The 14,017-nt window shown below is 40.0% G+C and overlaps 1 protein-coding gene across 4 annotated transcripts in view; it reads left to right on the top strand.

The window, feature by feature from the left end:
- Nucleotides 1-14,017, top strand: part of METAP1D (methionyl aminopeptidase type 1D, mitochondrial) — a 107,832-nt gene that overhangs the window by 77,882 nt on the left and 15,933 nt on the right. For all 4 annotated transcript variants that reach the window (XM_061608494.1, XM_061608491.1, XM_061608493.1 and 1 more), the window contains one exon: nt 10,077-10,240. In XM_061608494.1, the coding sequence (XP_061464478.1) occupies nt 10,077-10,240 (164 nt within the window). The remainder of the gene's footprint in view (nt 1-10,076; nt 10,241-14,017) is intronic.

The raw sequence follows: 14,017 nt of genomic DNA, 5'->3' as shown, positions 1-14,017 counted from the left end.
GGGAGCCACGTCAGCCCCAGGCCTGAGGTTCCTCACCTCTGTTCTTAAATGGTAGAGAATTTCATAAGGAGCCTGTGATACAGCATCTATTCTTGTCACTCCAGGGGGAAAAGTCAGAGAAAACACACACACACACACACATACGAGCTGCAAGGATTGCTGTTCCCAATATGTTTTCATAGAATCCTTATGAAGGGAAAATATTCCAGTTATCATTCACAAAAGCTGCTCTAGTTGCATACTGTGCTAGCCACAAACAGTCTTAGTATGAAGAAGTAGTGTGAATATTTTCCCTTGGTAAATGTATCTTGATTTTCCCTTGAAACACATTGGAACACCCATTCATGCAGTTGCTTTTTTGTTTGCTTTTCCACAGTATTCTATAGCTGTGTTTCATCCCATTGCCTGTTTGAAAAGTCACACATCCCAGTGAGTGGGTCTGAAAGGCCTCTTTGGATCCTTGCCAATATCTGGAATCCACAGAGCTACAGCTTGGGCTTGCGCCATGGGACTGTTTACCTTTTTTCCCTTTTAAAACATCAGAGGCATGTTGCAAAAGTTCTTTTGAAAGTCTCTTCAGTTTCAGGAAAAAGTTTGCTATATCCACTGGTTTGTGTTAAATTATTTCTGTTCTGCTTTTCAATCCAGTTATCTCCATAAGGTGGCTTACAAAACAAATGCAAGAGTAGAATACAAGCAATTAAGAGCAAATCATTGGGAAAATAACTGGCTCCACCCCCAGAGTAGCCCTTCCCCAAAAGGGCAGCAGTTGCCACTGATGTTGTTCCTTCAGTGATGCTGGTGAGCCCAGGAGAAAAGCCACCCACATATACACATGTAGGAAGTGTGCTGCCAAGCAGCATCAGAGGCAGCTTTGTCAAGGGAGTGAGGCTTCTCCTCACCCAGATCATGATATGGGCTTGGGGGCGGGGGCGGCTATTGTTTGAGAATGTTCAAAGCAGGCTTAGACACAGCACCAGTTGCATGGTTCTTTGGATCCTGCCCTCTAATGATTTTGCTTCTTAGAGCCTGAGTATCTGATTTTATGCATGTCCTGTAGCTGTAATGATGCAAATAACAGCTTGGGCCACTACAGCTTCTAAGGCAGCACCCTGCATCTGGCAAGACAGTTGGCTCTGTTTCCAGCCAGTGCCGCAGTCCATGCCCCACTTCCAGATTTACCTTCTCTTAAAATCAGGTGTGTAATAGTTACCCTAGAACCCACATTTGCCCTGGCAACAAAAGGCTCCTGGGATTCTCTCTACTTTATGGGGTCATCAACAGTTTGCAAACTTTTTCTCCTACCCATTTGTTCCTTGTGCCAATCTTTCCCCTGAAGTCTGATCCTTTGTATTTTGGCATTGGAAGATTTTATTGTTAAGACCAGGCTACTTGTTTCTAAAGCTGCCATCCTAAGCATATATTCCTTGAAAGTAAATTCCATTGAACTCAGTGGCATTTACTTCTGCGTAAACATCTTTAAAATCTGGGTGTAAGCCACAGGTGTAATTTTGTTGCATTGTTTATTCCTGCACAGGCATGCTGCTTGTCGATTCAAATTTAGCTTGCTACCCAGCTAATCCCAGTGTCACCACTACTGCCTTTACAGTAATATTTAAAAATAAAGTTCATTTCAAATGTTCCCTTATATTCATAAAGTGTTTCTTGATACTGCAATGTTAAAATCACAAATACAATGTCCAGGAATATCTACTTCCTGCAGTTATTGATCCTTCTCGTTTTAGTCTATAATAATTCATATCTAATATATCTGAGGAATACTTTTTTGGCTGTATTTGTGATTAACCTTTCTTAATGGGCATAACTGGGCCATTTCATGGCGAGAAGCAACGATTATGGACCAAAAAAGACAATTACAGTTGCTGGCATTCTACAATAATTTGTTTATGGTTGTATACAGGATCTATAAAATGATTAAATAATAATCTGTCTATCAAATGTAAATGCTCTTCTGTGTGTGCAAATTGTCTAGGAATAACAAACTAAATGTATTTTACTCTATTAATTTGTGGAAAAATTAGAGACTACAGAGGAAAGTGTTATATTTACTGCAATCACATGGACTTCACATATTGTTTAAAGAATTGTAGAAACCAATTCTTTGTACTTCACTGGCTACTAACACATTATAGCTCTTAACCAGTAATTATCATGTAGGAACTATCCCATATCTTAATAGATAGTTGTAATTTTAGCACTGACCCTTTGAAAACTACTATATTCTACTTACTTACTCTAAATATTGTTTGTGTCTTAAAAATATAAATTATGAAAGATGAATTGTATGTATTGTAGCAATGGTTAATATAGCATTACCAGTGTAAGACATTTTTTTTACATGTCCTGCTTTTCCAAGTCCAGCGATAGTGGCTGAAATTATAAGATTGATTTTTCACTTTAGTAGTAGCTTAAGGGATTGTGTGCTTTTGTGTACAAAGGATTGAGAAAGTTGTCAGCACAAAAAATGGAAATGGATTGCCTTCAAGTCGATTCCGACTTATGGCAACCCTATGAATAGGGTTTTCATGGTAAGCGGTATTCAGAGGTGGTTTACCATTGCCTTCCTCTGAGGCTGAGAGGTAGTGACTGGCCCAAGGTCACCCAGTGAGCTTCATGGCTGTGTGGGGATTCGAACCCTGGTCTCCCAGGTTGTAGTCCAACACCTTAACCACTACACCACACGGGCTCTCAAGTCAGCAAAAGGATTCTGAAAACTGCCCTAACTCCTGAAAGAAAATTGTATAGAGATCTTCCTGGGTAGAGAAAAAGATAAGTTAAGAATTTGAGACAACTCCACTAACCTTATGAAAAAAGAGCCATTATCTCTTGGTTTCTGTTCATTAAAAATGATGGAAGCAATTAACCAAATACAACTGCTATGCCACCTCCATTTTTTATGTTGGATCATTGGGCCTAGTGGTTTGCACCTACTGGGTGCTATCCAGAGGAACTTAGACTGCAATCCTATACACACCTAGGAGTAAGTCCCACTGAATTGAATGAGACTTCTGTCTGAGTAGACATATATAGGATTGTACTGTTAGGCCTGCAAGTCACAATAAATGTTTGTCATTGAAATGTTCAGTGTGAACTTATGCACACTTATTAGAAGTAAGTCACATTGACTTCAGTAGGATGTCCTTAGTAAGGGTGCTCAGGATTGCAGTGAACAGTCAAGCGCTGAATAATACAATTCTATGTTTATTTAGTCAGGTATACATCCTATAGTGTTCAGTGGAGCTAACTCCCTAGTAAGTGTGCACACCTTCTTGGAAGTAAATACTTCTGAATAGCGGCATTTGCTTATGGAAAATAGGAATGTGATTGGGCTACATTCTTTTGTGTATTTATTCGGAGGAAAGTTTCACTTTCTACAATGGGACCTATTCCATGAAAGCAGATATTGAATATCTCAGGCTTTATCTGGAATTAGAAGAGTAGCTTCCATTTAAGCTTAGAAAGAAACATTCTGGAAAATGATAGCTTATTAAAATAAAGCTTCTTACATACATTTTATTGATGTCATATGGGAACTTTACTGTACATATCTTTTAAATAGCAGATTGTAAAACTCTACAGTTCTAGAACTAGAATTGTCTGTTGAGAAATCTATAAATTGCTTTAGTTTAAATCTATTCAGTAACTTGAATTAATTTTAGTTACTGATAAAATCCAAATTGCACGGTGCCATACAGTAACAAAAGTAACACTTTTGTTTGTGTGGGAGTTCCTCCACACAACCTGTTTATTCATTGTTCATCCTGATTTGCTTGCACAGAGCTTATGTGGTGATTAGACTATATTTTATCTTTATTTAGCACTTGCAATCTCATACCTGAGATTGCTCAGGAATTCTAAGATACCCAAAAAATCAATGTTAAACCTGGTGCAGTTTTAAAGGTTCAGTCTGCCATCTTGGTTTAAAATGGCATCCAACTGTATCCAAACGTAAATAAAAATCTGTTCCTTGATCTCAGGAACCATCATGCAAAATTTGGTTAAAACCAGTGCCATTTTGAAAGGTTAAGTCTACCATTTGATTCAAAATGGTGTCTAGTTGTGTCCCAACATAGATGAAAGCCTGTTCCTTGATGTCAGGAACCATCATGCAAAACTTGGTTACAATACCTTAAGACAGTGTTTCTTAACGGGTGTGCCTCCAGATGTTGCTGGACCACAACTCCCATCAGCCTCAGCCAGCATTGCCAATGGTCAGGAAAGATGGGAATTGTGGTCCAACAACATCTGGAGGCACACCCGTTGAGAAACACTGCCTTAAGAGGTGTCCAAATACATAGTGAACAATCAACTTTCTAAAATACATAGCAGATTCATTCCGATTTGTTTATGGGGCAGTTGTATGACAATGTGAGCATTTATCCTGATTTGCTTGTGGGGTGTTTGTCTCTTTCCATTAATCATTTGTTTATCCCACACTTATAATTGTTTCATTTTCACTTTCCAAAAGTCAATTTTTTAAAAACAACAACCAGATTTGTTGTGCTAGAGCAACAGAGCATTTTAATCCCCCTCAATTACACAAACCTGAAGTTCTGTTATGCACTTGAAACCCTTCCGAAAAATACTGACAGTCTGGATGCACCCTGAGAGCTTTTCATTTCTGTGCATGTCCATACTGCCACAATTACAAGTCATCTCCCTTATTAAAAAAAAGAGCCAATAAGATGCAAAACTGAAATAAAAATAAAGCACTGTAACCACAAGTGGTTATAGGTACTGTTTTTAAAAGTGGCAGCTAAAGATGTTCCAGCTGTACTGAAGCTGTAGATGTTCACACTAACAGTGATTTAATCAAATGTTTAAATATTATTATAACTTAATACACTCTTTATTTATACTGCATCTACATTAATGCAAAGAGCAAGTGGTAGCCACACAGAAATGTTTAAGAGAAATGGAAAGCAGAATAAATAACTGTCCATGTAGGGTATAAATGCTGTATTTTGGATTGTGTTTTTATTATTTTAAATATTTATATATATCTGCTCCACGAGCTAGAGGGAGCCCCAGCTGACAAAGCGTCAAGGCGAGTTAAGCAGCAGAGCGAGTTCGGCAGCAGGGCGAGGAGGCCAGGGCCCCCCACTCTGCCCGTCTGTTCCCTGACCTCAACTAAACCGCAGTCTCCAACCCATTGACGTAATAAACCTTAAACAAAACTATGCAGGTAAGAAGCCAGCAGGGGTGTGGGGGCTTTCCAGTGTTTTGCACCGCCTGCAGCATGTACGACTATCTGCCTGTTGGACAGAAGTCGTGGGTATGCTCTCGGTGCAATGAGCTCCTGGCTCTCCGGGAACGACTTCATTTCCTTGAGGCCAAGGTGGCGGACCTGGAAAAGCTGAGAGAGGCAGAGAGGTGTGTGGAGGAGGCCTTCAGGGACGTTATAGCTGTGTCCCACTCCAACGATGATAGCTCTCCTGCTATCATGGACAACGATGGTCTCGGGGAAGGAGAGCATCCAGCTGAGGAAGAGGGAAACGATCCCTTAGAAGGGACCCATTCCTTGGGGGATGAGGAGCTATCCTCTCGTGCCGAGGATAAATCTCCAGGGGGTGGAGGGATCCTTGTAGTGGGTGATTCGATCATTAGGAACATAGACAGTGGGGTGTGTGATGGGCGTGTAGACCGCAAGGTGTTTTGCCTGCCTGGTGCGAAGCTTGCGGATATCGCCCGTCGTTTAGATAGTTTGGTAGACAGTGCTGGGAAGGAGTCAGTGGTCGTGGTGCACGTTGGCACCAACGACATGGGGAAATGCAGCCGTGAGGTCCTGGAAGCAAAATTTAGGTTGCTAGGTAGGATGCTGAAAGCCAGGACCTCCAAGGTGGCTTTCTCTGAAATGCTACCGGTTCCACGCGCAGGACCAGCCAGACAGGCCCAGCTTCGCAGTCTCAATGCGTGGATGAGACGATGGTGTCGGGTGGAAGGGTTTGGATTTGTTAGACACTGGGGAACATTTTGGGACAAGCCGGGCCTATACAAAAGGGACGGGCTCCACTTGAACCAGAATGGAACCAGACTGCTGGCACTTAAAATTAAAAAGGTGGCAGAGCAGCTTTTAAACTGACTGAGGGGGAAAACCCGACAGGAGCTGAGAAAGGTCAGGTTCGGAATAAACCTCCCCCCTGGGATAAAAACCAAAGAAATGATGAAATTTTAAAAGGGGTAGGCCTAGAAGTAGGCATTGTGAGAGCAGGGGCACAGGATATAAATTCAGAAGAGCAAAATTACCACAGGCCAAACCACAAGTGCCAAAGACACTTGAAGAGAGACACTGCTTACAAGTGCCTGTACGCTAATGCTAGGAGCCTGCGAACCAAGATGGGAGAACTGGAGTGCTTGGTCTTAGAGGAGAGCATTGATATAGTGAGCATAACGGAGACCTGGTGGAATGGAGAAAACCAGTGGGATACGGTTATCCCTGGATATAAACTATATCGGAAGGACAGGGAAGGACGTATTGGTGGCGGAGTCGCTCTATACGTGAAAGAAGGCATTGAATCCAGCAAGCTCGAAACCCCAAAAGAGGCAGACTCCTCCACAGAATCGTTGTGGGTGGTGATACCATGCCCCAGGAGGGACTTAATACTGGGAAGGATCTATCGTCCCCCTGATCAAAATGCTCAGGGAGACCTTGAGATGAGATATGAAATTGAGGAAGCATCCAAACTAGGAAATGTGGTAGTAATGGGTGACTTCAACTACCCGGACATAGACTGGCTGCATATGTGTTCCAGTCATGACAAAGAAGCAAAGTTTCTAGATATTCTAAATGACTATTCCCTAGACCAGTTGGTCATGGAACCGACCAGAGGGACGGCAACCGTGGACTTAATCCTCAGTGGGGACCGGGACCTGGTGCGAGATGTAAGTGTTGCTGAACCGATTGGGAGCAGTGACCACAGTGCTATTAAATTAAACATACATGTAACTGGCCAATTGCCAAGAAAATCCAACACGCTCACATTTGACTTCAAAAGAGGAAACTTCACAAAAATGAGGGGATTGGTAAAAAGAAAGCTGAAAAACAAAGTCCAGAGGGTCACATCACTCAAAAATGCTTGGAAGTTGTTTAAAAACACTCTATTAGAAGCTCAACTGGAGTGCATACCGCAGATCAGAAAAGGTACCGCCAGGGCCAAGAAGATGGCAGCATGGTTAACGAGCAAAGTCAAGGAAGCTCTTAGAGGCAAAAAGTCTTCCTTCAAAAAATGGAAGTCTTGTCCGAATGAAGAAAATAAAAAAGAACACAAACTCTGGCAAAAGAAATGCAAGAAGACAATAAGGGATGCTAAAAAAGAATTTGAGGAGCACATTGCTAAGAACATAAAAACCAACAAAAAAAATTCTATAAATACATTCAAAGCAGGAGACCATCTAGGGAGACGATTGGACCCTTGGATGATAAGGGAGTCAAAGGTGTACTAAAGAACGATAAGGAGATTGCAGAGAAGCTAAATGAATTCTTTGCATCTGTCTTCACAGTGGAAGATATAGGGCAGATCCCTGAACCTGAACTAACATTTGCAGGAAGGGATTCTGAGGAACTGAGACAAATAGTGGTAACGAGAGAGGAAGTTCTAAGCTTAATGGACAATATAAAAACTGACAAATCACCGGGCCCGGATGGCATCCACCCGAGAGTTCTCAAAGAACTCAAATGTGAAATTGCTGATCTGCTAACTAAAATATGTAACTTGTCCCTTGGGTCCTCCTCCGTGCCTGAGGACTGGAAAGTGGCAAATGTAACGCCAATCTTCAAAAAGGGATCCAGAGGGGATCCCGGAAATTACAGGCCAGTTAGCTTAACTTCTGTCCCTGGAAAACTGGTAGAAAGTATTCTTAAAGCTAGATTAACTAAGCACATAGAAGAACAAGCCTTGCTGAAGCAGAGCCAGCATGGCTTCTGCAAGGGAAAGTCCTGTCTCAGTAACCTATTAGAATTCTTTGAGAGTGTCAACAAGCATATAGATAGAGGTGATCCAGTGGACATAGTGTACTTAGACTTTCAAAAAGCGTTTGACAAGGTACCTCACCAAAGGCTTCTGAGGAAGCTTAGCAGTCATGGAATAAGAGGAGAGGTCCTCTTGTGGATAAGGAATTGGTTAAGAAGCAGAAAGCAGAGAGTAGGAATAAACGGACAGTTCTCCCAATGGAGGGCTGTAGAAAATGGAGTCCCTCAAGGATCGGTATTGGGACCTGTACTTTTCAACTTGTTCATTAATGACCTAGAATTAGGAGTGAGCAGTGAAGTGGCCAAGTTTGCTGACGATACTAAATTGTTCAGGGTTGTTAAAACAAAAAGGGATTGCGAAGAGCTCCAAAAAGACCTCTCCAAACTGAGTGAATGGGCAGAAAAATGGCAAATGCAATTCAATATAAACAAGTGTAAAATTATGCATATTGGAGCAAAAAATCTTAATTTCACATATACGCTCATGGGGTCTGAACTGGCGGTGACTGACCAGGAGAGAGACCTCGGGGTTGTAGTGGACAGCACGATGAAAATGTCGACCCAGTGTGCGGCAGCTGTGAAAAAGGCAAATTCCATGCTAGCGATAATTAGGAAAGGTATTGAAAATAAAACAGCCGATATCATAATGCTGTTGTATAAATCTATGGTGCGGCCGCATTTGGAATACTGTGTACAGTTCTGGTCGCCTCATCTCAAAAAGGATATTATAGAGTTGGAAAAGGTTCAGAAGAGGGCAACCAGAATGATCAAGGGGATGGAGCGACTCCCTTACGAGGAAAGGTTGCAGCATTTGGGGCTTTTTAGTTTAGAGAAAAGGCGGGTCAGAGGAGACATGATAGAAGTGTATAAAATTATGCATGGCATTGAGAAAGTGGATAGAGAAAAGTTCTTCTCCCTCTCTCATAATACTAGAACTCGTGGACATTCAAAGAAGCTGAATGTTGGAAGATTCAGGACAGACAAAAGGAAGTACTTCTTTACTCAGCGCATAGTTAAACTATGGAATTTGCTCTCACAAGATGCAGTAATGGCCACCAGCTTGGATGGCTTTAAAAGAAGATTAGACAAATTCATGGAGGACAGGGCTATCAATGGCTACTAGCTGTGATGGCTGTGCTCTGCCACCCTAGTCAGAGGCAGCATGCTTCTGAAAACCAGTTGCTGGAAGCCTCAGGAGGGGAGAGTGTTCTTGCACTCGGGTCCTGCTTGCGGGCTTCCCCCAGGCACCTGGTTGGCCACTGTGAGAACAGGATGCTGGACTAGATGGGCCACTGGCCTGATCCAGCAGACTCTTCTTATGTTCTTATGTTCTTATCCTCCTAAATTCCAGATGCCGTCTAATTTAGAGATATGGCATACATTGCCAACCCTGTAAATCCTATGCTGGCATTATCTTATCCTCCTTTGTGGCATGAACTGATACTCCTCTCATGTCCTGCATTGTCTAATCTATTGCAGGAAAGAAAAAGAGAATGTTGAGTGCAAGAGTCATGGGATTTAATTTTATGTCCAATAAGTAGCCTCTCAATAAATGTGGCTGGTGACCTGAAATAGCAGTCCCAGGCCATAGAGTGGCGGTCTGGTCCTGTATCCTGATTCAGGTCTACCTTTGCACTTCATTCTCATAAAGATAATTTGTTGTACATTGTGTTAAACTTTTCCAGCCTTGACTTCTGTATGGTTCTCATTATTTTATTATTTAATGCTAAGACTGAGAAAATTCCATTGACCAATGAGACTTGAAAAGCCTAACTCTCTGGAGGACCGCATGCAGCCTTAATATGCAACCTTTAATTTTATGGCTTACATGTGTGTAGAACACCCGACTTGTGGTTTGATACTTAACGGTCTTCTCATTTTCATGAACAATCAGAGTTAATAGATGAGACTAACTTCCCCCTCCCCCTAATTTTCTATTCCCCTTTTCTGTGTTGTTGTTATTGTTGCTGCACACTAACCTTAAATGCATCATGAAAGAAACCCAAGAATGTTATTTTAATACTGATGAATGTGTACTCTGACTGTAAAATGCAAATGTCTCTTTTACGTTTCTGCATGTCTTTAGGTGTATTTCAATGGCTACCACGGTGACACTTCCGAAACAATTCTAGTGGGCAATGTGGATGAGTCTGGTCAAAAGTTAGTGGAGGTTGCCAGGAAATGTAGAGATGAAGCAATTGCAGCTTGCAGACCTGGGGCTCCTTTCTCTGTAATTGGAAACACAATCAGGTAAGCCTTACACTGACAAGTAAAGGGAAGGCTGGCAAGTGGGACAAAGGTTATTGGTGGTTTGGTATAAAGCTGATGACATGTTTTATGATTCAGAACCATCATTTCAGTCTGATATCACTATGTGAACTGCCAGGCAGTAATGTTGTTCCCTGGGTAAGAAAGGATTTTTAAACGTAAATTACACTAGACAGGGTCAGTGGAGATACCTGTAGAAAGAGCCAAAGAATTTTCTAAAACTGGCTGATGTCTTACCTTTGCAGGTATGATTGGTAACTTCTTTGACTACCTTAATAAAATCGTATTTAGAAATATTGGAGATCATCTGTTTGTTGCATGATAAATAATTCCATCAAGGACGTTATTAATGTCATGAAACTATTGAAGATCATCAGTATTTTTCAGCACTAAAAAATCTTTCCTTTTATAACAAAATGCATACAAACATAAATTCAAGAGAGCTCTTTTAAGAGGTTTTCCCCTCATTGTTTGGGGCTTTGATCCTTGAACAACATGATAAAACTCTAGTGGCCAATTATGTTCCAGTTTATTAAAACATATTACCGAATACTTTTACTATTTGTACACTTTTTGAGGGGGAGGGGGAGTTACATCTCACACCTTTTCATTAATATGTTAATGCTATCAGGAAGAAATTGCATGAATCTTGATGGCTATAAAACATGCATTGCTCAGAATCCTGAAAAAATGCTGTCTTCCCTCCCCCACCCGCTGTATGAATCTTCAAATACTTTAAGAGAAATAAGAAAAGAGAGCAGGAAAATATCAGTTTGATGTATTTATAGCTTTAAAAATATTGTAACAGAGTCTGAATCAAACTTTAGTAAAACCACTTTGGGTTGTATCTGAGAAGCTTTTATTGAAGACTTTGTATAAAATTGTGTTTTTGACAGTTTTAAATTATAGGCTAACTAGCCTGGGGAAAAAGGATAGTGTCTTTCTGTTCTTTCATAGGAAATGTTGAATCAGACCCCTACTGGGAAAAGAAATTTAATGCATATCTCACTATCTTACTGTCCATGAATATAATAGAAGTGAATTCAAAATGTAGTTTTATTTTTGCAAATGGGATGAGTCGATGGATGCACCTCCATATTTTTGAACACCTAGGGTTCAACAAATTTACTGGTGGTGCTCTTGCATTTTAACAAAATTTATTCTTGAGTCGAAGGGGGCACAGAAGACGAGATTCTTATTCAAGCATTCTCTCGAGCACTGCATTCATGGCTGTGTCTAAAGGGCATGTCAGCCTTTGATTCTCTCTGAGAGGTAATTATCCTTTTCCTGTCACGGAACAACAAATGATAGCTAACTACAGAGGCACATTTGCAGTAGTCACATTCATCAACTGCAGGGGGAAAAAATTCAATTTAATTGTGCAACACAGCTGCACATAGGCTTTTTGAGCATTTCTGTTGTTCTCCCTGTCTTGCTATTCCTCCCTACCAGATCTATTTTTTAAACTTTTTTCCCCTCTCTGCTTATTTTTCCCCCTCTCTTCCCCCCCCTTTTTTTGTCTCTTCTTCCATTTTTACTCTCTGTACTTTCTTGTTAAAGTAATTTTCCTTTGTGGCTCTCATTCTTCCCCCCCCCATTGAAGGCTATGAATGTAGAAAATTATCACAATTACTCATATAATTGAGCCTCTTTGTAGCAAGTGCAACTCCAGTAGCCTTTCTCCATCATGAAAATGGTTTCATTATAGGGTTTTTCATATTCTCTGACACCATCTACACAGAGGAACAGGCGTGCAGATGAGATGTACTAGGAATAGGGTAGATCAGGAAGGTCACAGTGGGAATAATTAGCTCTGCTATGGAAAGAGCATCTAGGACTTTTACTGCTACATAAATGTACTGTCCGTGGCTTTTAGTCACAAAAAAACTTACTAACAAATGGAGCTCCCGCCTACTACTTTGAAAAAAAGATTTGTATCAACACTACAATTTTCCATCATTAAGACTAATAACACAGAGCCTAGCACACATCAAGGGGAATAAAAAGAAAAACCTCACATTCAAGTGGCGACTGGGTGCTGACCTTTGTTCCCCCTTTTTTGTGTACGACTTAACTCTTTACAAAAAAAGAGCCACACGCCACACCAACAAGCAGGTGAACTCCAGCCAGTGCTAGCAAAGTACAGCATTCACTCAGAAAATCTGATAAATCTCCGTGCAGGATAATGCATTTCATTAGATTCACTACATTAATTCTAGCTGTATTTAAAAAAAAGAGCGAGAGAGAGAAGAGGAGTAGAATTGAAAGTGACGTTGGCCTCTCTCTTTTTTCTTTCTCCTTCTCTTTCTCCTTCCTTTTCTCCCCCTATGTTGATGCAGAGGTCAGTAATTCACAGCATGTAAATGCGTATGCAAAGCTCTGTTGAAAAACAAATTAATTTGGATTTTTCCATAGTCACAATCGCATACAGAATAACAGACCATGATCATCTGGGCGCCTATCTCACCTCCTTTAATATCTTATTCTGTGTTTAAATATGCTGGTTTTGCCCAAATCTTCATACAGTAATGTTTTTCCTGGCCTGTTACAATCTTGTATATGTAGACTTTGTCATTTTATATTCATGTAACCAAAGCTAGAGTTTGGTAGGGGAAATATATAGGTTTTCCCCTTGTCAGTGTTAGTGGAGAGACCTGTCAAGATTTGAATGCATGCCTTCTCTCTACAAATGTGCTCAGTATGTTTGCAGCATGTATCTTAAGATGCCATAGAAAGCACATTATATTAATATATAGGATGCGTATGAATGGATTCTGTAATCCAGAATGTTCTTATAACTTAAAGAACTATAGCAATTTTTTATAGTATGTCTAATCGAAGAAATGAATACATTTACAAAAATTATTCAGCAGATTGGTTTTCTATGCCTAAACAATTACTAACCTATTTTTGTTCAGTCCATTTAAGTTGATCACCAAAATTCAGATGAAGTATAATGGGGACATAATTGGATTTGAATGCAGTTTATATATATCTTGTGAGATTTTTTTTTTAATTTGTTTTAAAAAACCTCTACAGGTTAACAGTTTCTAAAACAGCGAGTCAGGTTCCCTGAATGTGGTTGCATAGATCTAAGCAAATGCATGCAAACGTTGCAGTTAAATTATGCCAATTTCAAACTTGTAGTTAAAATTACTGAGATAAGAGTATCAATAAATGGTTTTTAAATGTTTTAACTTATAAATATATGTTTTGATATTAACTTAGAACAATACAAAGGCAGACTTTTAAAAAAGAAATCTGTTTCTATCAGATTATGCACATTTAAACAATAAGTGGCTCAGGCAAAATAAGTCATTTTAATGTCATCTGTGATAGATTTTCTTTGACAGCTACTGTAAATTACAATTACACTGCTTCTCCCTACACTTGAAAGTAAGCATTGCAATAAATTATCTTTTATTTCAATCCATCATGTCTGCCTTTCAGAAACAGAGCACCTTAAATAAAAGTTCAGCACTATTGTAAGAAAAATATAGTAATTTGTGTTAGTTTGAAACTAAAAATGTACCTTTCTATAAGGAGAAGGCCCTAAATTGTGGGCTTTCAAAAATATTACTAATTATACTTCATCATTCATTGTCATTAGAGGGAATCCCTGAACTTGTGTATTCCCTTAGTCTAGAACTACTACTTAAGGAAAATATTTTAAACTCTCCCAAAAACATTGGGTAATCAACCAGGTAAGCTATTATAATACCGTTGGAAAAATTATGAATTGAACATATATGTTCAAAA

Source organism: Rhineura floridana, chromosome 2 (assembly GCF_030035675.1).
Source record: "Rhineura floridana isolate rRhiFlo1 chromosome 2, rRhiFlo1.hap2, whole genome shotgun sequence".
NCBI lineage: Eukaryota > Metazoa > Chordata > Lepidosauria > Squamata > Rhineuridae > Rhineura > Rhineura floridana.
Note: the sequence above shows the minus strand (reverse complement) of the source record. Positions and strands in the feature narration are given on the sequence as shown.